The following is a 25,285-nucleotide window of genomic DNA, read 5'->3' as shown; positions in this document are numbered from 1 at the left end:
GTGTGAGTGTGTTGGCTTGCGTGTACTCACGTGCCTGAAATCAGGGCTCCCTTCTATCCCATCCCCCTGGGTCCTTTCAAGACATTTGGGACACAAGGTCCTGAACTATACTGCTCTGGGCGCCTGGGAGATCAGTTGGGGAAGCAGAGGGGTGGTGTCAGGACAGTCTCTATGAGTGTGAGCTCTGCAGCCACTCCTGGCTTGATTGTCACTGTCCGTCTGTCTAGTCCAGGACACTCACTTTCACCTCAACAGAGGGTCACACACTGTCATTACACTCACCTGTTACAGCTAACAGAGTTAACGGCTCATGGTAATTGAACACTGTGTGCCAGTAGCTACGGGCGAAGAGGAGAGCCTGAAAGGTTGGGAACCGATTCAGCTCCCAGGATCTCAGACCATCGGATTCAGACCAGTAGCCTGGCCCTGTGGGACTCTCATATCAAGCCCTGACACAGAGCCTGGTCACAACAACTTTTAAAGTTCTCTTCGTAAACTTTCAAAAGGAGAGCACCTGGTGCTCTTGCTTTAGCTGCTGAGTTTTTATAAAGTATAAAAAACCAGAGCCGAAAGCAGATGTCACGGGCCCCAGGAGCTCTCCTGAGATCCCTTGCCATGCTAGCTACCTCTTTGTAATGCGTAAAATCCAGCTGTCCATCTCAGGATGGCAACACCTCCCTTCTCTGGCTGTGCACTCCAATCACAGCGCGAATGATTCGGGAGGCCCAGTGAGTTTATTGAAATTGCTAATTTAAACAACCTTTCAGTTGCTTTGCTGTGGCCTTCCTGTTCTGTGGCCCCCAGAGCAGTTGAGTTTTTCAGATGTTTAGAAAAGCATCCAATTCTACGTGTAGAGAAGTAAAATACGGCAGGGGCTGAGAAAGTAGGTTTCCATGGGCTTTGAGGCTCTGGGCATGGGACTGTGGAGCTTTGGTTTCCACAGCCCTGCCTTGCCTGGCACAGTTTTCATACAGCTTGGTTTGGAGTACCGCCTCCTTCCTGGCTCCTGGTAGGAAGAGACCCACTTGGTCCACGGCCAGTTAGACGCTGCCATCACTTACACGGCTTCTTCCCTATCGGTGTTGACTCACCTCTGAACGTTTGCTAGGGCTTAAAAACCTTTCTAATGAAATACGATATCTATACAGAAAAGAACATGACTCATGAACACTCAGTTTAGTGAAAACTAACCAACTCCAAGATAAACAGAAATACCTTCCATCCAGAAACCCCACTTTGTGTGCCTTTCAGGTACCAATTGCTCCCACACCTTTGGGGGTAATTTTACCCTAATCTAACTCATAGCTTCAGTTCGCCTATTTTGACTTTTATATACTAGTTGTAGCACAATGTGTGTGTGTGTGTGTGTGTGTGTGTGTGTGCAACACACCCACAGCTCCACATCATGAACAAGACCCATCTGCATGGTTCCTAGAACAACAGTTCCTCTTCTTTGCTGCATAGTACTCCATTACAGCCACACCCCAGTAGACTTAAGCATTCGGCTCTGGTTCTTTGGGCTGTTTGATGGAGATGGTGATGAGCTCTGCTGGTCCCATGAGGAATCTTAGGTGAAGGTTTTTGTTCATGTCTCTGTTGGGCCATGAGCTGTGCAGAGGTCATCACTTTCAGGTTCAGTTCTATTTATTGCAAGAGGAGCATGGTTCAGGGGCTGGGACTCTCTGAAGGTGGACAGACCCCGTCTCTGGGAGGTAAACACTTGTCCCTGGGGCTTGAACACTGATGTAACAGGTACAGGCTTAAAATTCAGATGAACTTCAGATGTGTAAGGTTGGTTGCTTTCCCTCCTGGCCACTCTTCTGAGCGGTCCACTTGGCAGTCTGCCAAGGTCCTATGCTCCCCCAAGAGCATCCAGAAGGTCACTAGGGAACAAGATCTGTCTCTACTTGAGCAACCTCAGTGCATGCCCCTACCCAATCATGCTCCTCAAAGGCTGTGGTCTCCAACACACCAAATCTCTTATCTAGCCTCAAAGATCAAAGTCTTTCTGTCAAATCCCTTCCTCGTATTGTCCAACCCTACCAATGCCCTGTGGAGCATCTGTTCACTCATACGAGGTATGGCCCAATGGAAGACCCTAAAGAAAGAGCTGTGTGCCTTTTTCAGTAGATCCTCAACTCCAGGCACACCAAAATCATCCAGGAAACTCGTTAGACTCCTATTCCTGAGCCCCACCCCTGAGGATATTGAGTCAATAGATCTGGGGTGGGGCTGGGATATTTATGTTTTAACCCCTGGTTGCTACAGCAGCCTGCTTTGCAGAGCACAGACTGCTCCACAGATCCGTTGACTCCTATGTCTGCGGATAAGCAGAAAGTATATACATTTAGGGTGGATAAGGGGAATTAGGATGCATCGGGTCCTGAGATGGAGAGGTGTGGTCAGTGTCCAGCACCTTTGGGTCAACAGACGATGCTCCAAAGTCACCCCTCACTCATTAGGGGCCGCTGGCCCTGAGTGCACTCTTTCCTCGTTGCTAGAAAACTGCTCTCTACCTGCTGTGACCTGCCAGCCTGCCTGGTTCTGTCCTAAGCTGCCCTGCTCAGGGGAGGGAGAGGACAGATGGACAGAAGGCTGGGTAGGGCCAGGTTGGAGAGAAGGAAACTCAAAGAAGGATTGGACATGGAGCCTTGGCTGAGAATCTGCTGGTATGAGCAGTCCCATAGTATTAGAATCCCTGCTGTGGGGGAGGGACCACAGAACCCCTCCCTTCCTGGTGGCTCTTTCCAACCCATGGGCATGAACAGACAGGCCGGGCGACTGTTAGACACATAGGCAGTGTGAGTTTTACTCCAGCTTGGCTGTGGGGATCAGAAAGGTGGGTCATTTATGTGAGTCCCATGACCGTCTTGTGCGTGTGTCTGCGCGCGCGCATGTGTGGTGTGTGTGTGTGTGTGTGTGTGTGTGTGTGTGTGTGTGTGTGTGTGTGCACTTGCAAGCGTGCACGCGCGTTAACCTCAGGGGATGAAGGGTACTACGTGCTCACCACAGTTCTAGCTTACAGTAAATGTTTAGTTAATGTCACCTTCCTCTGAGAACCGCATATCTCCACCCTCCACTGGACCCCAGTGTATCACTAATGTTGGCTTAAGGGAGGGTTGGCTCAGAGACGTAGGAGAATAGATAGTCCATCCTATTTCGGATGGTTGCTGGGCTCCAAAGAATGAGGGACTCTGCCCTGTGATCACTCAATCCCTCTGACGACAACCATGCCATTGGGGTTGTAACAATGCCCTCATAAAGGTTCCAGGCATGGCTTTGTGCTATCCACATTCTATCCTGCTTTGGCCTCCTAACAGCCTGATGCTTATTTCTTGGTTGATGTATTAAAAGACCCAGGCTCAGTCAGGTCCCATCATTGGCTGACAGTCACCAATAAGTCATGGGCCAAGGCAGGACTCGTCTGTACATGACCACCATAGTGTGCTTCCTTGCCCTACCTGGCACATCTTCTTGTGCCAAAGTTGGAGGTAGAACCTAGCAGGGAGTGGCCATACCACTAAGGAGTTTGTGGGCAAGGAGCAAGGGTAAGACAGCATCCACTCCCTGTGTCTGGGTGGTGGTGGGAAAGTCAAGCAGGAAGCTCTAGATACAGAGGGCATTGGGCTGTGTAAGCTCATTTATAGATGGAAATGGACCAGAGAGAGCATCCTGCACATCTCTGGAGAACACACAGGGGAGGAGACTATAACTAGAAACCATCTGGGGTTGGGGATTTAGCTCAGTGGTAGAGTGCTTGCCTAGCAAGCGCAAGGCCCTGGGTTCGGTCCCCGGCTCCAAAAAAAAGAAAAAAAAAAAAAAGAAGAAACCATCTAAGTGGCTAGAATAGATTTCTGTTTCCTCCCTTTCTCCTCTTCTCCCCTCCCATTCTCTTTCCCTCCCTCCCTCCTTCTCCCCCTCCCTTTTCCCTTGATCTTCCTTTCCTTCTCTTCCTCTTTCCTCTCCCCTTCTTCTCTCCCTCCCCTCCCTCTCTTTCCCATCCCACCCCTCTCCCTCCCTCCTTCCCTCTCTTCCATCCCACTTTTCTCCCTCTTTTCCTGTCCTCTTCCTCCCTCTCTCCCTTTCCTTTTTTTCCTTGAAGATAGAATTCAGGGTCGTGCACCTACTTTGCAGGGAGCTGAGCCCCCAGCCCGTGTATAGCACCTCCTCTGCTCGTGCCCTTTCTTTTCTGTCCCTTCTGAAGTCCAGGAAGAGTTCATATCTCTCAGGTTGCTTCTTCACATTTGAAACAAATCACTGCAAAGAGAGGAGTGTTACAGGGTCTGCAGGTGTGTGTGTGTGTGTGTGCGCGCACATGCATGTGCAAGTGAGAGTACATATGTGTGTGTCTCTGGGATTGCTCCCAAAAAGAGCTCCTGGGCACACTGGTGACCAGTGATGTGTGGAGAATTCCTACATTCCACAGATTTTTGAGCATGTACTGTGGTAGTACTGACTTCAACTTGTCAGCTACTTCAGCATCTCACCTGGCCTCTTGCCAAATGCTTTTCACACTAAGTCCTTCAGGCCCCTTGTCCATGGGGACACCGAGACTTGGGGTGGCAAAGCCTGGAAATCACAGATGCTGAAGGAGGCAAAGAGGGCCACTCTTTCCAATATCGTTAGCATAGTCTTCACAGCAGTTTACAAGAGCAAAAGACAGTAGCCAGACAGTGATCACTAAGTCATTCGTGGGCGCCATGTTCACACTGGCGCCGAGCTGCAGAAGTTACCTGAGGGCTTAGCTTGTTTCTTGTGAGTGTGTGTTGAGAGTTTGTGTGTGTGTGTGTGTGTGTGTGTGTGTGTGTACACATGCACATCTCTGTGTGAGCACACGGAGGCCAGAAATAGATGCTGTCTCTCTCCACCTTATATCCTGAGTCAAAGTCTCTCACTTGAACCCAGAGCCTGCTAATCCAGGGAGGTTACGAGCCACAGCCCCAAGGATCCCACAGCAGCTTCCCGAGCACTCAGTTACAGGTGGGCTGTCACACCCGCCTGTCATTTGTGTGAGTCAGGACCTCACATTCACAAGGCAAGCATTTAGCAGGCTGAACCATCTCCCCAGTCCCCGTCCTGAACACACACACACACACACACACACACACACACACACACACACACACACACTGTTTTCTACTAAAAATATAATTCTGTGGCTGTGGGAATCAAACACAGGGCTTTGTGGATGCCAGGCAAGCACTCTGGCATGGAGATCATGTCTTTAGTCATATTTTTTTTTTAAATCAATAAAACTAAATGAAGTTATTTAACACGTGGCATGTTTTTGCAGTAAGAACATGTAAAATCTATTCCTGGTAATTTCCAAGTATATGATTTGCGTGTGAGTTGGGGAGGCAGCACAGGGGAGTGCACACTCAGCAAACACCTTGCCACCGAGCCACATACACTTCAGCTCACTTCTTACTTTTTATTTTGAGACAGAGTCTGATTAAATGACCCAGGCTGGCCTTGAACTCTCTCTGTACTCCAGGCAGGCCTGGAACTGTGATCTTCCTGCCTCGGTCTCCTTAGTAGCTGGGACTACAGGTGTGCATCACCAGGACCAGCTATAGTTCCTTATTAGTTCAGTCGCCTACTGCACAGTGGATCTCCTGAACTCACTCCTAACTGAAATGCAGTGTCTTTCGACCAGCACTTCCTGCCTCCTGCACTCGGAGCTTCTGGTAACCGTCATTCTGCTCTCAGAGTCTGTTAGATCAACCTTAGAGTTTCCCTGTGTGTGAAACGTACGGCATTGGCTTTCCGTGACTGCTCTACACTCCAGCTTCATTTTGCCTTGTTAGGAATGATGAGGTCGCCTTCTTTCTTCAAAATCTTATTTTTTTTAATTTGATTTTCTTTTGAGAATTTCATACAAGCAATGTTTTCATGTCATTTCTACTCTCCCTCTCCTTCTCTGTTTCTGTATTTCCCCCCTATTCTCTCTCAGATTCATAACCTTTTTTCTTTTCTTTTCTTTTCTTTTTTATTAACTTGAGTATTTCTTATATACATTTCGAGTGTTATTCCCTTTCCCAGTTTCCGGGCAAACATCCCCCTTCCCCCTCCCCTTCCTTATGGGTGTTCCCCTCCCCACCCTCCCCCCATTGCCGCCCTCCCCCCAACAGTCTATTTCACTCATAACCTTTTTTCTAATCACACACACACACACACACACACACACACACACACAATAGAATCCATTTAGTGCTGCTCAGACGTACGTGCCTTTAAGGCTGACCATGGCAGTGGGATAACCTGTCAGAAAAGATGACCTGGAGAAAACGAACTCTTCTTCTCTCATCAACCATTGGTTGCCTGTAGCTCTTTGTCTAGGATCGGGGCCTTGTGAAATTTCCCTCACCCATGTTGGCGTGTCAACCGGTGTTGTCTGTTGGTGTGCAGGTCACATCTGCTGTGAGACACTATTCTGGGCATCACAGGAAGGCTGCACCCATGAAATCTCAACAGTACATTTGCATAAAATTTTCTTCTTATCTTATCTATTCTTTAATTTAGTTCCATTTTTATTTTTTTATTTTGTGTATCCACGCATGCCCTCGGAAGCATGTAGCAGTCAGTTCTCTCCACTACGTAGATCCTGGGGATAGAACACAGACCATCAGGCTTGGCGACAAACACATTTCCTGCTGAGCCATCTTACCAGCCCCTACGTCTCTTTTAAAGTCTGAGTAGTATTCCACTGTGTATACAGACTATTGTCTTTATCCATTCATTAGATGGTGGACACCTGGGCTGTTTCCACTGGGTAGCACGAAGGTGCTTCGGCGAACGTGGGTGGGCAGACTGATTCCATTTCCTTTGGATGCTCGCCCAGAGGTGGGTTTGCTGAGCCATACGGTAGGTAGTTCTATTTGTAGTTCTTTGAGGAACCTCCCTGCTGTTTTCCATCTCGGCTGTTTACATCACCAACAACATGCATGCACTAGGCTTCTCCTTCCACACCCTCACCAGCACTTGTTGTCTTTAGTCTTTTTTGATGACAGCCATCCTAACAGACGAAGAAAGACAGGCCTAGTGATTAAGTTATCCAAGGCCACCCAGGTCGGAACCTGAGGTCTATTGGAGACTCAACAGTTTTGCAAAGGGTTCTGCTTAATCAAAGAGGCAAGAAGCAGAGGCCTGTTCAGCAGGTCTGGATGGCCTCTGCATTTTACCCTGTTCTTTCAGAGCCTGCCTGACTTCCTTTCTTCCTCCCTTCCTCCCTTCCTCCCTTCCTCCCTCCCTCCCTCCCTCCCTCCCTTCCTTCCTTCCTTTCTCCTTTCCTTCCTCCCCTCCTTCCTTTCTCCTTTCCTTCCTTCCTTCCTTCCTGCCTGCCTCTCTCTCCCTCCTTCCCTCCCTCCTTTCTTCAATCCCTCCCTTCTTTCCATTCATCTTTCTTTCTTTCTTTCCTTCCTTCCTTCCTGCCTTTCTCCCTCTCTCCCTTTTTTCTTTCCTTCTTTTCTCACTCTCCTCTCTCTGTTTTGTTTTGAGGCAGTGTCTGATGTAGCTCAGGCTTGCTTTGAGCTTACTTCTAAGTAGCCCAGGATAACCTTAAACTCTTGACCCTCTGACTTTCTTCTGAGTGCAAGGTCTGACCTCAAAAAATCACTGTCGTGGAGCTTCTAGGGACCTGGAGGGGCAGGGTGGTCAGAGGGACCTGGAGTGATGGGGGAGTTGGTGGCCAGTAGGTGGAGGTGGGTGGGGTCCCATCTCTGCAGACCAGCTTGGCAAGGCTTCTCCCTGGCTCAGGGAGTTTTAGCTCACACAGAGACACTCTTCCTCAAGAAGCAGTAGACTCAGTCTCCTGGGCATGAGGGTGTCCAGCTGCTGCAAAGAGAGCGGTTGGTCCTCCTGGGCGTGGCTTTCTCCCACCCGAGTCCTACCCAGATCTGACCCTGCTTAACTTCCATTATCCGATGAGATTAGGCCTGTTCATGGTGGTATGGCGGTAGCTGGGCTCCGCCCTCTGCTCAGGTTGGAGGTAGACACGGGAAAATAATTTGCTTCTCGTCCACATGTAAACTAGCTTTGAGGAGGGGCATCCATCAGAAGCATTCACCACTTAGCACCAGTCAACTGGTGCCACACAAGAACCCCACCAGGCCATGTCTTCCAGTTTTGGAAAGAGGAGCTGGAATCCAGGTTTGGGGATAAGTTTCCTAGAGTTGTTATGTGAATAATTCACCATAAAAAAATGGTGGGTTAAAAAACAAAAACAAACAAACAAACAAAAAACCCCCAACAAACACCAAATAGCAGGATGGTCTGTCACAGGTCACAAACAGAACTGGATCCCACCAGTTGGTTTCATGGGGCACCCTTGAAGGTTGTTTCTCTGTATATCCATGACTGTCCTGGAGCTCACTCAGTGGATCAGGCTGGCCTCAAACTCACAGGAATCCTGCCTCTGCCTCCCAAGTGCTAGAACTAAAGGCATGCGCTACCACCGCCCAAGTGGAGGCTGTTTATTTTACTCAGTGTGTGTGTGTGTGTGTGTGTGTGTGTGGTGTGATCGTACTACATGTGTGCCCACAAGTTCATATGAAGGCCAGAGGATGACCTCAGTGTTATTCCCCAGGACACAATCTACATCATTAGAGACACGGTCTCCTATTGGCTAGGAGCTCACTATTTAAACCAGGCTGGCTGGTTAGGGAATCTCAGATCCCCCTGCCTCTGCCTCTGGAATTCAAGGTATGCTGTACCACAGCCAGATTTTTTTATGTGGGTTCTCCAAATTGAACTCAAGTCTTCATGACTAGATGGCAAGCACTTTACTACCTCAGGCCCTGCACAGAGCTAAGGCACTGGTCCACCACCATCGACACTCTTTTCTGTGTAACTGTCACTCAGATTCCACAGTGGCATCCTCCTCTTTGTAAGTCTTTTTGGATTCAGGGCTTTTGGACACCTCTCTGCTCACACAGACATCCTCATTCCTTTTTCCCTCCATTGCCCCACATGCCCCTTTGCTCCTGCCTTGGGGCCTTGCATGGCCTGTGTCTTTGGCCAGGAACTCTTCCTTAAGATAACTCCATGGCTATCTTCCTCACTTTGACAGCATCCTGCCCTTAGGTCACCCATCCTTCCGAATTCCCTTCCGGGATGCTTCTTCCCCCACCATACATAGTTTCTCTGTATCTCACCTTCACCGAAGGATACAGTGCATATACTCTTTCTGCACCCTTCCCACAAGAATGCATTTCCCCCACAAGAATGTAGTCCCCCATGAGCAAAAAGAAGTTCGGCTTCTCTTATCCTTTGTATCTAGAATTCTAGGTAGAAGGTTCTATTTCATGACCTCTGAGTGAACCAGGCAATGGATCTGGCAGAAGAGACCTAGCATGGAAACTACAGTTGAGAGTCCCTCCCCCCCCACACACACATTAGCATCTTTCTTCTTTACATGCCTGGGAGGGCTTTGCATCCTTCATATGCCCTGCCCACACATTTGCATTCCAACCCTTGAAGACCCCAGGTATAAAGCCTTTGGGGGATCTTTCCTCTGTGAAACATATTTAAAATAACCAAACAGTTACAAATTAACAGTCATATTTTAGCACAGCATTGGTATAGGATGGGCTTTTTATTGTCTATGATAGCACTGTCTTCTGGGCTGGGAATGTGACCAAGATGGCAGAGTGCTTGCCTAGGATTTATGAAGCCCTGGTTCAACCTACAGCATCATATAACCAGGGGTGGGGGTGCACCTCTGTACACCAGGCACTCAGGAAACAGAGACAGGAGGATCAGAGGTTGAAGGCTGGTCTCAGATATCTAGTGAGTTCAAAACCAGCCTGGAATACATGAGACTATCTCAAAATAAATAAACACACCCCCCCCCCAAACAAAACAAGAACCCATTGTCTTCAATCCAAATGTTGATTTTTTTCTTAAATGATAAAGAAGCTCAGACACTTTCTGGGCCCTGGGAGAGACTACGGTGCACGGTAGATAAGTGGACCCTGAGTGGCCCCACCCTGATCCCACTCTTTCCTGCACTCTCAGCCAGGTTGGTTTCTATAGTGCTGGGGGTGGAACCCAGGGCTTCTTACAAGCCAGGCGAGCCTGCTACCCACTCTGCTAGCCTCCTTTTGAGAGATTGTTCATCTTTCTGGTCTCAGGGATGGGTGGAGCTGATGCTTCCAGATCCTCCCCTAAGAAAGCCTCAGGGTCTGCTGTCATCTCCACACATGGCTGGTTCTAGAGGGTGCCACCTGCCCCCTCTCTCTGTGCATCCTCTTGTGATTCCATCTGTCCTCCCTGGGAAGTGGGTCACAATAGTTCTTATCATCATCAGCTTACCTGGAAACGAAGGCCCATGACAGGTCAGGTGGCTTTCTCAAGGTCACATGATCCATCTATGTGGTTCAAGCCACCGGATGCCTTGTGCACTCCTGCAAGCAAGGGCCTTTGGTGACTTACTCGAACACCCCGTAGTGGTCGCCTACAAACTGACCGATGGGCTGAGTGCTCCTCTGGGTTTTGTAGATGAGAATTCCCTTTGGCTTAGGTGGCAGTGTGGGAACTCTTGTCCATTACGGAGAGGAAGGAGAGTCTTGATCTGATGTTAGATTAGTTTTCTCAAAACAGCCCGGCTTCTACTCAAACACCCTCAAAGGCTCTCTGCTACCAAGGAAAGAAAGGAAGAAAGGGAAAGAAAGGAGGGAGGGAGGGAGAGATGAGGGAGAGAAGGGAGAGAGTGAGGGAGGGAGAGATTAGCCTTCATGGCTAGCAGCTATGCAGAATTTGCAGTCTATTTTGAAGGTACACTGCCTGCTCATCAGCCCACCCCGCTATAGCAGACAGAATTCATTTAGGATTTCCTCTTGATTGCCCCTAGAACCATCCCCAGCACCGAATGTCCAGAGCAAAGGAGGCACTAGGAAGAGGACCTAATAGCACTGTAGCACTGAGTTCACTGCTGCTGCACTGGGTTTGGGAAGACAGAAGGAATCTTCCGATGGTGCTAAGGGATTGTGCCAAGGGATTCACAGTGAATGAATCCAAGGACTTGTCCTTTCTTGAAAGGCCTTCCAAGTTTAAACAGCACCTGAGATGCCAGCCAGTACTCCTGCAGCTTGGGTACACAGATATACCAAATTCCAGAAGTGGGGGAGTCTGTTCAGGGGTCAGCCCCTGTTGCAACTGGGGGAAAGGTGTCCTGGGCAGCCATGCAAGCCTCTTTCCCTTCCTTGAGAGCTGGAGTAAAAGGCAAGTATCTTACAATCATCTTTTCCTTCCTCCTTCCATTCCTTAACACTTATTCATATTTGTACGTGCGTGTGTGTGTGTATGTGTGTGTGTGTGTATGTGCGTGTATACACCACAGCAGATGTGTGGAGGTCAGAGGTCAATTTGTGGGAGTCTCCTTCCAACATGTGGGTTCTTAGGAGCTTTGGGGCACTGCTCATTAACATCAGCCTTGTGCTGAGAAAAGGGAGTCGTTGGCCCTGAAGGGCTACTCAGAAAGTCTCTGCTTTTACCTAAGTAATAGTACATTTTTCTCCCTCCCTCCTCCATAAGGGCTTCAGAGTTTCAGCTAAGGTCTTTGATCAGTTTAAAGACAAGTTTCATGCAGCTAGATGGTCAGGGATCTGACCTGGTTTCATCCTTCTGCATGTGGGTGTCTAGTTTTCTTTTCCACATGACCCAGCTATACCTCTCCTGAGATTTACCCAGAGGATGGAGACATGTCACAGACACTTACCACGTCCGCTGCAGCAATGTTGACAATATCTAAGAAATAGAACCGACTCAGGGATCCATCAACAGAAATGTGTATACATGAAGAGATTCTTTTCCAGCCATCGACAAGAATAAAGTTATGTCATTTGTAGAAAAATAGATGAAGCTGGAGATAATCATATTAAAGATTAGGTCCGTTCCAAAAAGTCAAGTATCATGGGTTCACCGTCATTTGTGGTCATTAGATTTTAATGTAGTTGTATAAACTCATGTTATGTTTATATAAAGTAAAAGTTGGAATAAAAGTGTCTAGAGGTCAAAGAGGACAGACGAGAAGGGTAAGAAAAATATAGGAGATGTGGAGGTAGGAGCCATATGCTCAACATATAAGATATACACTTATGAGAACTTAGCAATTAAAGTCTAAAAAGGGGGTGCTGGACAGAGGGGAGATGTCCCTCTGCTCTGTGCTCAGGTATTTCTGGGAAAGACGGGAGCATTTCCTGGTGCTCCTTCAGTCCAGGCGTGGCCTGGCTTGGATTCATCGATTGCTTTGTAGAACAGACATCAGACCCACAGACCCCTGGAGTTTAAAGTGACACACCACACATGGGCTGTTGCATGTGGTGTGACAGGCGTGAAGATCACAGCACACCAGACCAGATGTCCCCATTCCTCTTCTGACAGGACACAGGATGCCGGGTGAGCGGAGCCAGCTTGCCAGAGTGGAAAGGACTTTTAGGACTTTTAGGGGTCCTCCAACACGCTGCTCAGCCCAGCATGCTGCTCTGCCCTGAGTTCCCTATCAGGTGAGGGGCAAGGCTGGGGGCGGGGAGCAGGCCCCAGCCCCGCTTTTAACAACACAGTCATGTGTCCAGCCTAGTTCTGTTAGGAAAAGAAAGTTCTACCTTCAGAGTAAGAAACAGCCCTGGAACCATTGAGCCATCCCCACCTCACTGAGCACAGTACACACAACACTTATAAAACAAGTCTGTGGGGTGCAGCTGATAATATGTGGCTGAGAACACACAGTGAATGGGTGACCTCAGATACTGGGATGCTGGGACCTTCTCAGGGATCTGACCCAGGGTTTGTGATGGGTGTACAGACGGGTCCACAGCTGGGGACATAGCTCAAGGCCTCTGGAAGGCTCCTTTAATATCCACTGGAGCTGCCTCTGTGTGTACAGTTCAGAGAGCCACGCCCAGTGAGCCAGAGCCATGTGTGAATGAGCCAGAGGGGCCTTAGGCAGCTCTTTGGTGTAGAATGCTCTCCACAGGTGCAGGTCCCCAAGGACTAAGTGCTGTGCCCAAGGATGGGGGTTGTGCCATCTTCTGGGACACTCTGGATCAATGGTACCAAATTTAGTGCCACTAAGTTCTTGAACATCAGAAGCAGCGTTCTGAGGAACTGGGAGCTGAATCGCAGGATGACCAGAATCACAGCCTCTTAAAATCCTATAGGGGCAGGGCTGGGGATGTGGCTCACTTGGTAGAGTGCTGACCTAGCATGCACAAAGCCCTGCGTTCCGTTCCCAGCACTGCATAAACCAGGTGTGGTGGTGAACTCTCATGATCCCAGAATTTGGGAGATAGAGAAAGGAGGATGGGAAGTTCAAAGCCACCCTTGGCTACATAGTCAGTTTGAGGCTACACAAGACCCTGTCTTATAAAAACAAGCCAGCCTCGGCACATAAAGGTACTTAAAGGTACTTTATCAAGCCACCAAGCTTGCCAAGCTTAGTTTGTTCCCCAGGACCCACACGGTAGGAAAGAACCAACTCCTCCACCAAGCCCTTTCCACCGCCCCACTGGTGTGTGTGTGTGTGTGTGTGTGTGTGTGTGTGTGTGTGTGTGTGAATAAATAAATAAATGCAACAGAAAGATTGAAAATTTTAAAAATAAAGCAAGCAAATGAACAACCCCGTGCTTTCTGTTGCAGACGAGGAGGTGCGAGGTTAGTTAGGGAAGGGCAGGAGACCTGATACCAGGAGTGTTCCTTATCCACAAATCCTTTAACAGGATGAGCCTGTCAGTGAGACATGCTGGCACCGGATGATATCGAAAACCAGACCTCAGAGGCTAGACAGAGGATGGCTCAGGGGTTAAGAGCATTGGCTGCTCTTCCAGAGGACTTGGGTTCAATTCCCAGCACCCACATGGCAGCCTCACAACTGTAACTCCAGTTCCAGGGCATCTGAAATCCGCACACGGACATGCTTGTAGGCAAAATACCAACACGCACAAAATAAAATAGAAAAATTTATTAGAAATGAAAGAAAACCGGGAAACCAGGTCTCCCATCTGTAATCTTACTAACTTCGTTTCCGTAAACTCGGAAAACTAATGATCAGGGAAGGCAAGCCGTTACCTGAAGTCACACATCTGGTCCCTCTGCTGTGACATGGGGCCGGGCCTCACACAGAGGCAGCTGGATTCATACCACAGCTCCTCCTAGCTTTTATTCAGAAATAGATATATGTGTGCTCTCTCCACATGACAGTCCTAAGTCATCCCCTTTGCCTGTGTCCCCTTCCTGTCTGTCTGGGCCTGGGGAGCTGGGGAGCGCCAGGCCCCACCCCAGACAAGTACCCGCTAGCAGCTTCCCAGAAGAGCATGGAGTAGGGCCAGCAAGCAGAGACCTGCTTCCTGTTCCACTGGGCCCAGGCTGGACTCCCTCCAGAGATGTCAGCGGGCCCAACCTCACCCCATCTCAGGCTCTGATTCATTGAGAACCGAGAATGTAAGACACGAAGCAGGTTGTGCCCAGGAGCCAGGCCCTGCACAGTGTGCTCGTGCTCGCAACTTTTCCTCATTTTCCTAAAACCCAGCGGGTAAGACGCTCTCAACGGCCCATCTTGCAGACAAGGACAACAAGGTTCCCAGAGATCAAGTAACAGACCCAGCAATACACTTGACTGAGGAATGGTGCTGGGATGAGGGCCCTAAGAAAATAGCATCACTTTCTGGTGGCTCAGTTGGGGGGAAAATCCCTGGCTGTCATCCTCACTCTGCAACTCTGGGCAAATCCCCTTCTTCCTTGGGACTTTATTTTCTTTCCCCTTAAAAAAAAATTATCTTATTTTCAATTTGCGCATGCGTATCTGTGTGTGGGTACGTGTCCACTTGTCCAGGTGCTGAGGGAGGCCAGGAGAGGGTGTTGGGTCACCTATAGTCAGAGTTACAAGTGGTTGTTAGCTACCGGATGTGAGTGATGGGAATCAAACGGGACCTCAGGAATTTTTTTTTCTTTTTCTTTTTTTTTTCCGGAGCTGGGGACCGAACCCAGGGCCTTGCTCTACCACTGAGCTAAATCCCCAACCCCTGGACCTCAGGAATTTAGGCAAGTGCTTTTAACTTCTGAGCTATCTATTCAGCCCCATCTCCCCACCCCCTCCCCTCCCCCATCTCCCCACCCCTCCCCCTCCCTCCCTTCTCCCCCACCCCCATGCACTGAACAGAGAGGGCCATTTCCAAAGACTCCGTTTTCTTCTCTCATAACTGTCCCTTGGTCCAGAGCCTCCCATTTTCAGCTGGTATCGATTGAGCTGGGTGTGCACCCAGTATTGATCCCCCGACTCCCAGTGAGGATCCCACTGTGAGTAAGGAACCCGAAGTCCTTGTCTTCATGGAGCCCAGTGTTCAGCGTGGGAGGACTGTCACTGGATAAACAGGGTGGTGATAAAGACCCTGAAGTGACACCGGTGGTGTTGGGGGCAGGGTTGCTTCAAATGGGGGTCAGGAGGCACAGGAGAAGAAAAGTAGGGTCTTATGAGGGAAGCTTAAGGAGAGGAAGTTATAAAACCAATTGTCTCAGGGCAGCTCCCCCAAAGAATGTGTTTGCAGAAGGTAAAGGCAGTTCCAGTACATCAGTAGCTTGGGGGATGGCGTGACAGCATCACCAACCACACCAGGTGGTTCCGGGACCTTTTGCACTGTCCTAAGGTGATAAGATCGTAATCTAAGAATTATGGGAAACTTAGAAAAATTTTAACTGGTAAATGATATATATGAAGATATGAACTGCTGGGTGTTTTTTTTACAAGAGGTCTCATGTAGTGCTCCTGGGTATGGGAGGTTCAGAGGGTGAGACAGGGAGGCCTGGGTGCCTCTACACCCTGAGAGCATGCCCACCTGTTGGTACTGGGTGCCAGGGAACAGCCACGTGTAGGCACAGCGTCCTCCCTCCATAGGTTGCCTGCCCACTGTGGCTGTCTGTCAGTCCTACGCTTTGCACGTGGGTACATGCATCATGCTACCACCCCAGGGTGCATCTCTCTGCTTCTCATCCTCCAGGGAGACCCTGTGGCCACCTCATCCCTACAGTGCATCTTAACGGGTCGGCTTGGCGCCTATGCCGGCTGAGCCTGCTCTTGTTGGGACCTGCCCATTGCTGGTGCTGACCCAGGGGAACAGGAAGCGCCCTGCACAGCGGGGCAAGCAGAGCAGCCAGGGCGGGCTGCAAGCACCTGGCTCCCTGGAGCTGAGGATCCTTTACCGGGGTAAGGGCTCTTTCCTCCTGGGATTTCAAGAGAGCACACAATCCTGTGAGAACTGGGGCCTGAGTGATTCAGGGTCCCCTCCTCCTTGAGGGTCTGGGGGCGGGGTTCCTGTATGGCTTCTGCACATACTGCAGGGCGGAATATGGTAAGAACTAGGCGGTGGGGGACGGGGTGAGGGGGTGGGCATGAGGGTGAGAAAAACTGATTTAGGGACCTCCAAGCGTGGTGTCTGCCTCTGTCCTGTATCCTTTTGCTGAGGTTAACTCCAGGCGCCCCAACACGGTGTTAAGCAGCAGACTGTGGTGTTGAAGTTAGAAAGGTGGGCTAAATCCTGCCCCTCTTCTGTCCAGAACCTGGGTCAGGTGGGCTTTTCCGTTCCCGCCTTTCATCTCGAAACATTTCCTGCAGACTGTCAGGGAACCCTGTGCCCTGTTCACTGGGGACTCTGAGAAGAGGTGGCGCCCTTCTCCTTTCCCCCTTGCCCTGGAAATTTAACTCTTCGGTGTCTTTGAAGAGCAAGATAACCAGAAAAACGAGTCTGTCCCGTCTTACCCAGGAATGCTGCACACATGGCCCGCAGCCAGGGTGTTCCTGGGAATGGGGTTCCCAGGGGCAGACCGGGCTTCAGCCCTCTCTCACTGGGCTCCCAAGTCGGCTTCTATCCCCAGTTCTCTGGAGCAGGCTCAGCTCTATGGGACACAGCAATGGAGTAGAGAGGACAGAGGAGTCAAGAGGTTAGTTCAAGGAGAACCAGTTCCTTGAACCAGTTCAGACCTGGCCGCCCACCATGTGAGCTGAGGAAAGCCCTATCCCCAGAATGGGACGCTTTCCCCGTCTGCACAGGAGCCTCTTGGAGGTCCATTTTTGGCTGTGACATTCCCTGAGTCTAGGAGTTGCCTATCTGGAGTTAAGCTCTGTTCACAGTCGGCAGGGATGAACTAGGTGTCCCTAAGCCTGAGACAGGGGACGCAGCCCAGCCAGTGACTACGGAAGCTTCATCCAGCTCCCGGTCAGCCTCCTGGTAGGTGCAAGGCCCTGAACTCATCCTTCCCATTCTTAATAATGGCTAATGTTGTTCGAACTTACCTCGTGCCGATCTCTGCTAGATCCCCCACCTTCATTTTCTCCTTTAGTTTACACAATTTAATTTATCTTATCTGCTATAAGATAGAGTCACTCACACTTTTTTTTTTTTAAAGATAGGGTCTCACGTTGCCTATCATGGCCTTAAACTTGATATGTAAAAAAGGGTGACCTTGAACTTTGGATGCCCCTTCCTCTACCTCCTCCTGCTGGGATTGCAAGCACTCTATCTTCAACCCTAAGTAAGACACAAACATATATATCATATTATTTTAAATCATATGTGTATGCATGTGTCGATGTGTGGGTTTGTGTAAGTGAGTGCGGGTGCGTGCAGAGGCCAAAAGAAGGTGTCAGATTTTCTGGAGCTGAAGTTAGATGTAATCGGGAACTGCCTGATGTGGGCACTGGGAGCCAAACTCGAGTCCTCTGGAAGAGCTGTATGTACTCTTAACCACTGGACCATCTTCACCAGGACCATCTAGATACTGTTTTTATGCCTATGCTATGGAATAAGGAATCAAGGTTCACAGAGGTCAGGGACTTGCTGGAGGGTTAACCACTTAGCAGATGGGGAGCAGGGGCTCAGATCCCAGGTAGCCTGGTACCGGATCTGGGATCTTGACCGCAGTGGTTTTCCGTAGTCCCTGTGTGAACAAATGCAGTTCATTCCAGCTCCAGCTCAGCACCAGGGGAGGGGCCTTACATGGAGAAATTTCCAAGCTTGGGTCCTTGGCTAAGAGGTGGAACAATTTTACCTTCTCAAGGTAGCTACAAAGTTTTCTGGGGTCAGAGTTGGGGTTGGAAGGAGCCAATCAAAACTAGGATGTAACCACAGGATGCTGCTGAGAGAGTATGTCCAACTGTCTGTGTTCTGACACAGCGTACGTCAGAGCCTCTGCCCACCATCATGGGTGGGGAGCAGGTGTAACTACGTTTTTAACTCTGCATCTTCTCTTGCACTATTGAGGAAGGGGATCTGGGGGGGGTGGGAGGAAGAACAAAAGAGGGTAATGAGGGTAAAGATGATCACATACATTATATTCATGTATGAAAATGTCTTAAATCAGTTATTAGGTACAATTAACTTATGCTTTCAAAAAAGGAAGGACCACAGTGCTGGGAGCCGTCCCCTCTCTGATTTGAACTCTCTCTCTCTTATTCAGGAGTTTTTCATCATGACTCTTGTCCTGCTGGGTCTAGCCATCCTGTTGCTCCACCGTGCAGCCTGTGAGAAGTCCCTAGAAGAAACCATCCCCCCCTTGTCTTGGCGCTTCACGCATTCCTTGTACAACGCCACCATCTATGAAAACTCTGCTCCCAAGACCTATGTGGAGAGCCCAGTGAAGATGGGCATGTATCTGGCAGAGCCCCACTGGGTGGTGAAATACCGGATCATCTCTGGCGATGCAGCCGGAGTATTTAAGACGGAGGAGCATGTGGTAGGCAACTTCTGCTTTCTGAGAATAAGGACCAAGAGCAGCAACACGGCACTTCTCAACAGGGAGGTGCGAGACAGCTACACACTCATCGTGCAAGCCTCAGACAAGAGCCTGGAGTTCGAAGCGCTGACCCAAGTGGTGGTCCACATCCTGGATCAGAATGACCTGAAGCCCCTCTTTTCCCCACCTTCCTACAGAGTCACCATCTCGGAGGACAGGCCCCTCAAGAGCCCCATCTGCAAAGTGACTGCCACAGATGCCGATCTGGGCCAGAACGCTGAGTTCTATTATGCCTTTAATGCCAGGTCAGAGGTCTTTGCCATCCACCCCACCAGTGGGGTGGTCACTGTGGCTGGAAAGCTGAATGTCACACGGCGAGGCAAGTATGAGCTCCAGGTGCTGGCTGTGGACCGCATGAGAAAAATCTCGGAGGGCAATGGATTTGGCAACTTGGCTTCGTTGGTAATTCGTGTGGAGCCTGTGCACAGGAAGCCCCCAGCTATCAACTTAGTGGTCCTGAATCCACCAGAAGGTGATGAAGGTGACATCTATGCCATCGTCACGGTGGACACAAACGGTTCAGGAGCTGAAGTAGATTCCCTGGAAGTGGTTGGTGGTGACCCTGGAAAGTACTTCAAGGTCCTCAGGTCCTATGCCCAAGGCAATGAGTTCAATTTGGTGGCAGTCAGGGACATTAATTGGGCAGAACACCCTCATGGCTTCAACATCAGCCTCCAGACCCACAGTTGGAGCAGATTTCCACCCCACTCCATCATCAGGGCCTTCCATCTCCCATCGTGGAAACTGGCCAACCTCAGATTCGAGAAAGCAGTTTACAGAGTAAAGCTCAGTGAATTCTCTCCTCCTGGAAGCCGTGTGGCATTGGTGAAGGTCACCACGGCTCTCCCCAATTTGCGTTATTCTCTAAAGCCATCCTCCAGGAACACAGCATTCAAGTTGAATGCTCGAACAGGCCTGATCACCACCACGAAGCTTGTGGACTTCCATGAACAAAACCAGTACCAGCTCCATGTCAAAACTTCCCTGGGTCAGGCCACCACCACCGTGATCATTGATATTGTGGACTGTAACAACCATGCCCCAGTCTTCAACAGATCTTCCTATGAAGGGACCTTGGATGAGAACATCCCCCCTGGCACCAGTGTTTTGACTGTGACAGCCACAGACCAGGACCATGGGGACAATGGACACATCACCTATTCCATCGCTGGCCCCAAAGCTGTGCCGTTCTCTATCGACCCTCTCCTGGGGGTCATCTCCACCACCAAACCCATGGACTATGAACTCATGAAGAGAATTTATACCTTTCGGGTCCGAGCGTCAGACTGGGGGTCCCCTTTTCGCCAGGAGAAGGAGGTGTCCGTTTCTCTGAGGCTCAAGAATTTGAATGACAATCAGCCTATGTTTGAGGAAGTCAACTGTACTGTGTCCCTCCGTCAAGATGTGCCGGTTGGGAAGTCGATAATGGCTGTGTCTGCAATAGACATGGACGAACTTCAGAACCTGAAATATGAAATTGTGTCTGGCAACGAACAAGACTATTTCCATCTCAACCATTTCTCGGGAGTGATATCTCTCAAACGCTCTTTTATGAACCTCACTGCTGTTCGGCCCACCATCTATTCTCTGAAGATTACAGCCTCTGATGGGAAGAACTATGCCTCTCCCACAACTCTGAAAGTCACTGTGGTGAAGGACCCTCACTCCGAGGTCCCTGTACAGTGTGATAAAACAGGAGTGCTGACCCATATCACAAAAACCATCCTCCAATCTGCTGGGCTTCAGAGCCAAGAGTTGGGTGAAGAGGAATTTACCTCCCTTAGCAACTATCAGATCAACCATCACTCTCCCCAGTTTGAGGACCACTTCCCCCAGTCCATTGACATTCTGGAGCAGGTTCCCATCAACACCCCCTTGGCCCGCCTGGCAGCCACTGATCCAGATACTGGCTTTCATGGCAAGCTGGTCTACGTGATTTCGGATGGCAATGAGGAAGGTTGTTTTGACATTGAGCTGGAGACGGGGCTGCTCATGGTGGCAGCAGCCTTGGACTATGAGACCACCAGCTTCTATGTCCTCAATGTGACCGTGTATGACCTGGGCACTCCTCCGAAGTCCTCCTGGAAGTTGTTGACAGTGACAGTGAAAGACTGGAATGATAACCCACCCAGGTTTCCTCCAGGTGGGTACCAACTCACCATTTCTGAGGACACGGAAGTTGGAACCACAATTGCAGAGCTAAAGACAGAGGACGCTGACTCAGAGGACAACAGGAGGGTTCGCTACACCCTACTGACCCCCACAGAGAAGTTCTCTCTCCACCCATTTACTGGGGAGTTGGTTGTCACAGGACACCTTGACAGGGAATCCGAGTCTCAGTACATACTCAAGGCAGAGGCCAGGGACCAGCCCACGAAGGGCCACCAGCTCTTCTCTGTCACCGACTTGATAGTCACGTTGGAGGATATCAATGACAACCCTCCCCAATGTATCACAGAGCACAGGAGACTGAAGGTGCCCGAGGACATGCCCCTCGGGACGGTCTTAACATTCCTAGATGCCTCTGACCCTGACCTGGGCCCTGCAGGTGAAGTGAAATATATCCTGGTGGAGGATGCCCACGGAACTTTCCAGGTGCACCCGATGACTGGAGCTCTGAGTCTGGAAAAAGAGTTGGACTTTGAGAGACGGGCTGGATACAATCTGAGCTTTTGGGCCAGTGACAGTGGGAAGCCTCTATCCCGCAGGACCCTCTGCCACGTAGAAGTGTTAGTCATGGATGTAAATGAGAATCTCCACTCTCCCCACTTTTCCTCCTTTGTGTACCAGGGCCAGGTACAGGAGAACAGCCCTGCAGGGACCCCGGTAATGGTAGTCACAGCTCAGGATGATGACAGTGGCTTGGATGGAGAGCTCCAGTACTTCCTACGGGCTGGCACTGGCCTGGAAACCTTCAGCATCAACCAAGACACAGGTACTGGGGTGAGGTACATGGAGAACCAGGGCCTGGAAGACAGTGGGATGAAAGGAACACAGGGACAAGTGGAGATTCGCCCTTCTGCTCCTTGTATTTAAAATTTGTCTTTATGAGGATTTTTATAGACTCACACACATATATACATTTATGTGTAAAATGCATACTATATGTGTATAATAAATATACATATTCCATTTTTGAAAGTGATACATAGTAGCTATACACTTTTCCTTTTTAAAATATTTTTTAAAAAGATTTATTTATTTTATTTGTGTGAGTACACTGTAGCTGTCTTCAGACACACCAGAAGAGAGCAGCAGATCCCATTACAGATGGTGGTGAGCCACCATGTGGTTGCTGGGAATTGAACTCAGGACCTCTGGAAGAGCAGTCAGTGTTCTTAACCACTGAGCCATCTCTCCAGGCAGCCCCACTTTTTTTAATCTTTGAGACTAAAATTCAATTACACTTCTCCTTTCCTATCTCCCCTCCAAGCTCTCCCATATATGCCTCCTTGCTCTCCTTTAAATTTGTGGCCTCCTTTGTTTCTTTACTAATTGTTATTGTATGCATATATGTATATGTACATACATGTATATTCCTAAATATAACCTATTCAGCCCATACGATGCTACCTGTATGAATGTGTATGCTTTCAGGGCTGACCATTTGGCACTGGACAACTAGTTGGTCTGCTTTTCCCTGGGGAAAGCCACCTCTCTCCCATTCCCAGGCTTTCTTAGTTGCCTATAGTTCCGTGTGTAGAAGAAGTCTTGTGGCCTTCTCTCCAGCCAGTTTGACATACACGTTCATAAGGTGTCCTTTTTGTTCAGCTTACATATGGGCAATCATGTTGGTGAGACTCTATGGCTGTAGCTTCTGATCTTACTAGGAAACACGATCTCAGAGCAAACTCCCCAGCTCTCTGTCTCTTACAGTCTTTCCACCCAGTCTTCTACAATGTTCCCTGAGCCTTAGGTGCAGGAGTGTTTTGTAGATGTATCCACTGTGACTGGGCTCCTCGACTCTGCGTTTTGATTGGTTGTGGTTTTCTGGGATGACCTCCATCTGTCGCAAAGAGACACTTCTTTGATGAGGGAAGAAGACATATCTGTGGGAAAACGGACAAATGCATAGATTGTTTTAGGGATTATGATGGTTTAGTAAATTAGTGGTTGTAGATTCTTCTCCAGTATCTATGACTTCATCATTAGCACTGAGTGGTTAGTGAGGTTTCCAGTATAAATCATGGCCTCTCTCTTGTTCAGCAGGTCTTAAGTCCAATTAGAGAGCTTTTAGTATACTTGCCACTACTAGGGTTATTGTGCCATGATATTTGTTGATGTGGTTCATAGGCATCATAGTTGGGTAGAACTGCTGGTTGCCTCCCTTCTTTGGAAGCTTGCGTGATACCTTCTGGGACCATGAGAGCTGGTCCTCAGGGAGGAGGCTTTCAACTCAGTTCCAGCTCAGGGCTCTCTGGGCCCTGTTTTGGAAGAACATGGTGTCTTCAGTAATAAGGACTTACCTTTCACCTCCGGCACTCACCAAGAGCAACAGCAATGGGCTCTGTGTTTTGGGTCCAAAGAGGGCTTCTCATGTCTGGCGTTGGGGTTTTTGTTTAGTTGGTCTTTGTTTTGGCTCTTGGAGGAAGCCCAGTCAGTCCAGATAATAAAAGTTCATTAAAACTATATGTGAATATCTATACACTGATTTAAATGTTTTATAGATGTTTGGGGGTTCTGTTTGTTTTCCAGTAAATAGTTAACGGTGTGATTTCTTATAGCTTTTAAAGACATACTATTTGTTCTTTTCCCCACTTCACTTTCTTCTAGATTGATCTCTGTCCCCTTTCCCTAAAAGGCCCTCTGCTTCTCACCATTTCACCGGATCACTTGCACCCTGCTATTCCTCTTTACCTTCCTCCCATTTTCTTCTGCATTTACACCCTTCCTCCTCAAAGAAGCTCCCTGTTCCCATTTCTGGGATCAGATCATGTGTACACTGCTCTTCCCCACTCTATTGCTCCCCAAACCCCACATCCTGGCACGATCCAGTTTCATTTTCCTGGTCTCTGTGGTTACTATGGACTATGTACTCACATACGAAGAAGATTGGGAGCTTGGAGTCTCCGATATGTGTGATCGCGCCACATTTGTCTTTCTGGGTCTGGGTTACGTCAGTCAATCCAGCTTCTCCTAGTTCCATCCATTTACCTGCAAAGCTCATGACTTCCTTTTTCTCTACAGGCGAATAGCACTCCATTGTATATATGAAGCACACGTTCACTGTACCCTCATCAGTTGTCAGACATCTAGGTTTCCACTTCCTAGCTATTGTGAATAGAGCAGCAATGAAGATGGCGGGCGAGTATCTGTGGAATAGGATGTGGTATCCTTTGGGCATATGCCAGGAGTCATACACCAGAGTCAAAGAGTCGATTTACTTGAGTTTTTGAGAATTCTCCATTCTGATTTCCACAGCGGCTGTACCAGCCTGCAAGCCCGCTCACAGTGATGGAGGGTTCTCTTCTCCCCACATCCCCTCCAACGTTTGCTGTCAGCACTTCCGTTGATCTTTGCCATTCTGGCCTGTGTTAGATGAAAACACAAAGGTTGTGTTGTTGTGCATTTCCCTAATTTCTAGAGATGGTGAAAAGTTTTTTGACATGTTTCTTAGTCACTTTTTCCTTCTTTTGGAAACTCTTTTCTCAGATTCTAGGCCCATTTTTGAATGAGTTGTTCGGATTTTTTTTTTAAAGCTTGATTTTTTTTTGTTTTGAGTTCTTTATATAGTCTGGATATCAATCCTCTTTCAGATGTGTAACTGCCAAAGAGTCTCGTTCTGTGGGTTTCCTCTTCAGCCGGGTGGTGGGTTCTCTAGCTATGCGAAGCTTTGCAGTCTTATGAAGCCCCACTTGTCAGTTGTTGGCCGTAATTCACGGGAAGTGGAGTTCGATTCGAGACATCCTTTCTCCCACCTGTGTCACACAGACAAGGCCTGCACTTTCTTCTGACAGCTTCAGTGTTTCGGCTTTCAAATCTACGTCTTTGGTTGGTCCGGAATTAATTTTTGGGTAATGTAGTAGAGACGGGTATGATTTCATTCTTCTGCATGTGGACACCCAGTTTTCCCAGGGCCATTTGTTGAGGATGGTTTCTTTTCTTTAGCATATGTCATTGGCGTTTTTGTCAAATATTAAGTAACTAGTTACATATACTCACATTTGGGTCTCTGGTTTTTGTTTCTTTGCTCTCTACATCTGTGTTGGTTTTTTTTTTTGTTTGTTTGTTTTTAGGTAGTAAATAGATTTTTATTAACTTGAGTATTTCTTTTTTTTTTTTTTTTTTTTTTTTTTTGGTTCTTTTTTTCGGAGCTGGGGACCGAACCCAGGGCTTTGCACTTCCTAGGTAAGCGCTCTACCACTGAGCTAAATCCCCAGCCCCAACTTGAGTATTTCTTATATACATTTCGAGTGTTATTCCCTTTCCCGGTTTCCGGGCAAACATCCCCCTCCCCCCTCCCCTTCTATGTGAGTGTTCCCCTCCCCATCCTCCCCCATTGCCG

General features: G+C 48.9%; 1 protein-coding gene across 3 annotated transcripts in view; it reads left to right on the top strand.

Annotated features, from left to right (window-relative positions):
- Positions 1-25,285, top strand: part of Fat2 (FAT atypical cadherin 2) — a 92,263-nt gene that overhangs the window by 5,840 nt on the left and 61,138 nt on the right. The window contains exons 2-4 of one of the 3 annotated variants that reach the window (XM_039086802.2): positions 15,990-16,195; positions 17,395-17,520; positions 18,445-21,715. In XM_039086802.2, the coding sequence (XP_038942730.1) occupies positions 18,457-21,715 (3,259 nt within the window). In that variant the 5' untranslated portion in view covers positions 15,990-16,195; positions 17,395-17,520; positions 18,445-18,456. 3 annotated transcript variants of the gene reach the window in all.

This window comes from Rattus norvegicus, chromosome 10, assembly GCF_036323735.1.
Source record: "Rattus norvegicus strain BN/NHsdMcwi chromosome 10, GRCr8, whole genome shotgun sequence".
Taxonomy (NCBI): Eukaryota; Metazoa; Chordata; class Mammalia; order Rodentia; family Muridae; genus Rattus; species Rattus norvegicus.
This window is presented reverse-complemented; position numbering and strand designations above follow the sequence as displayed.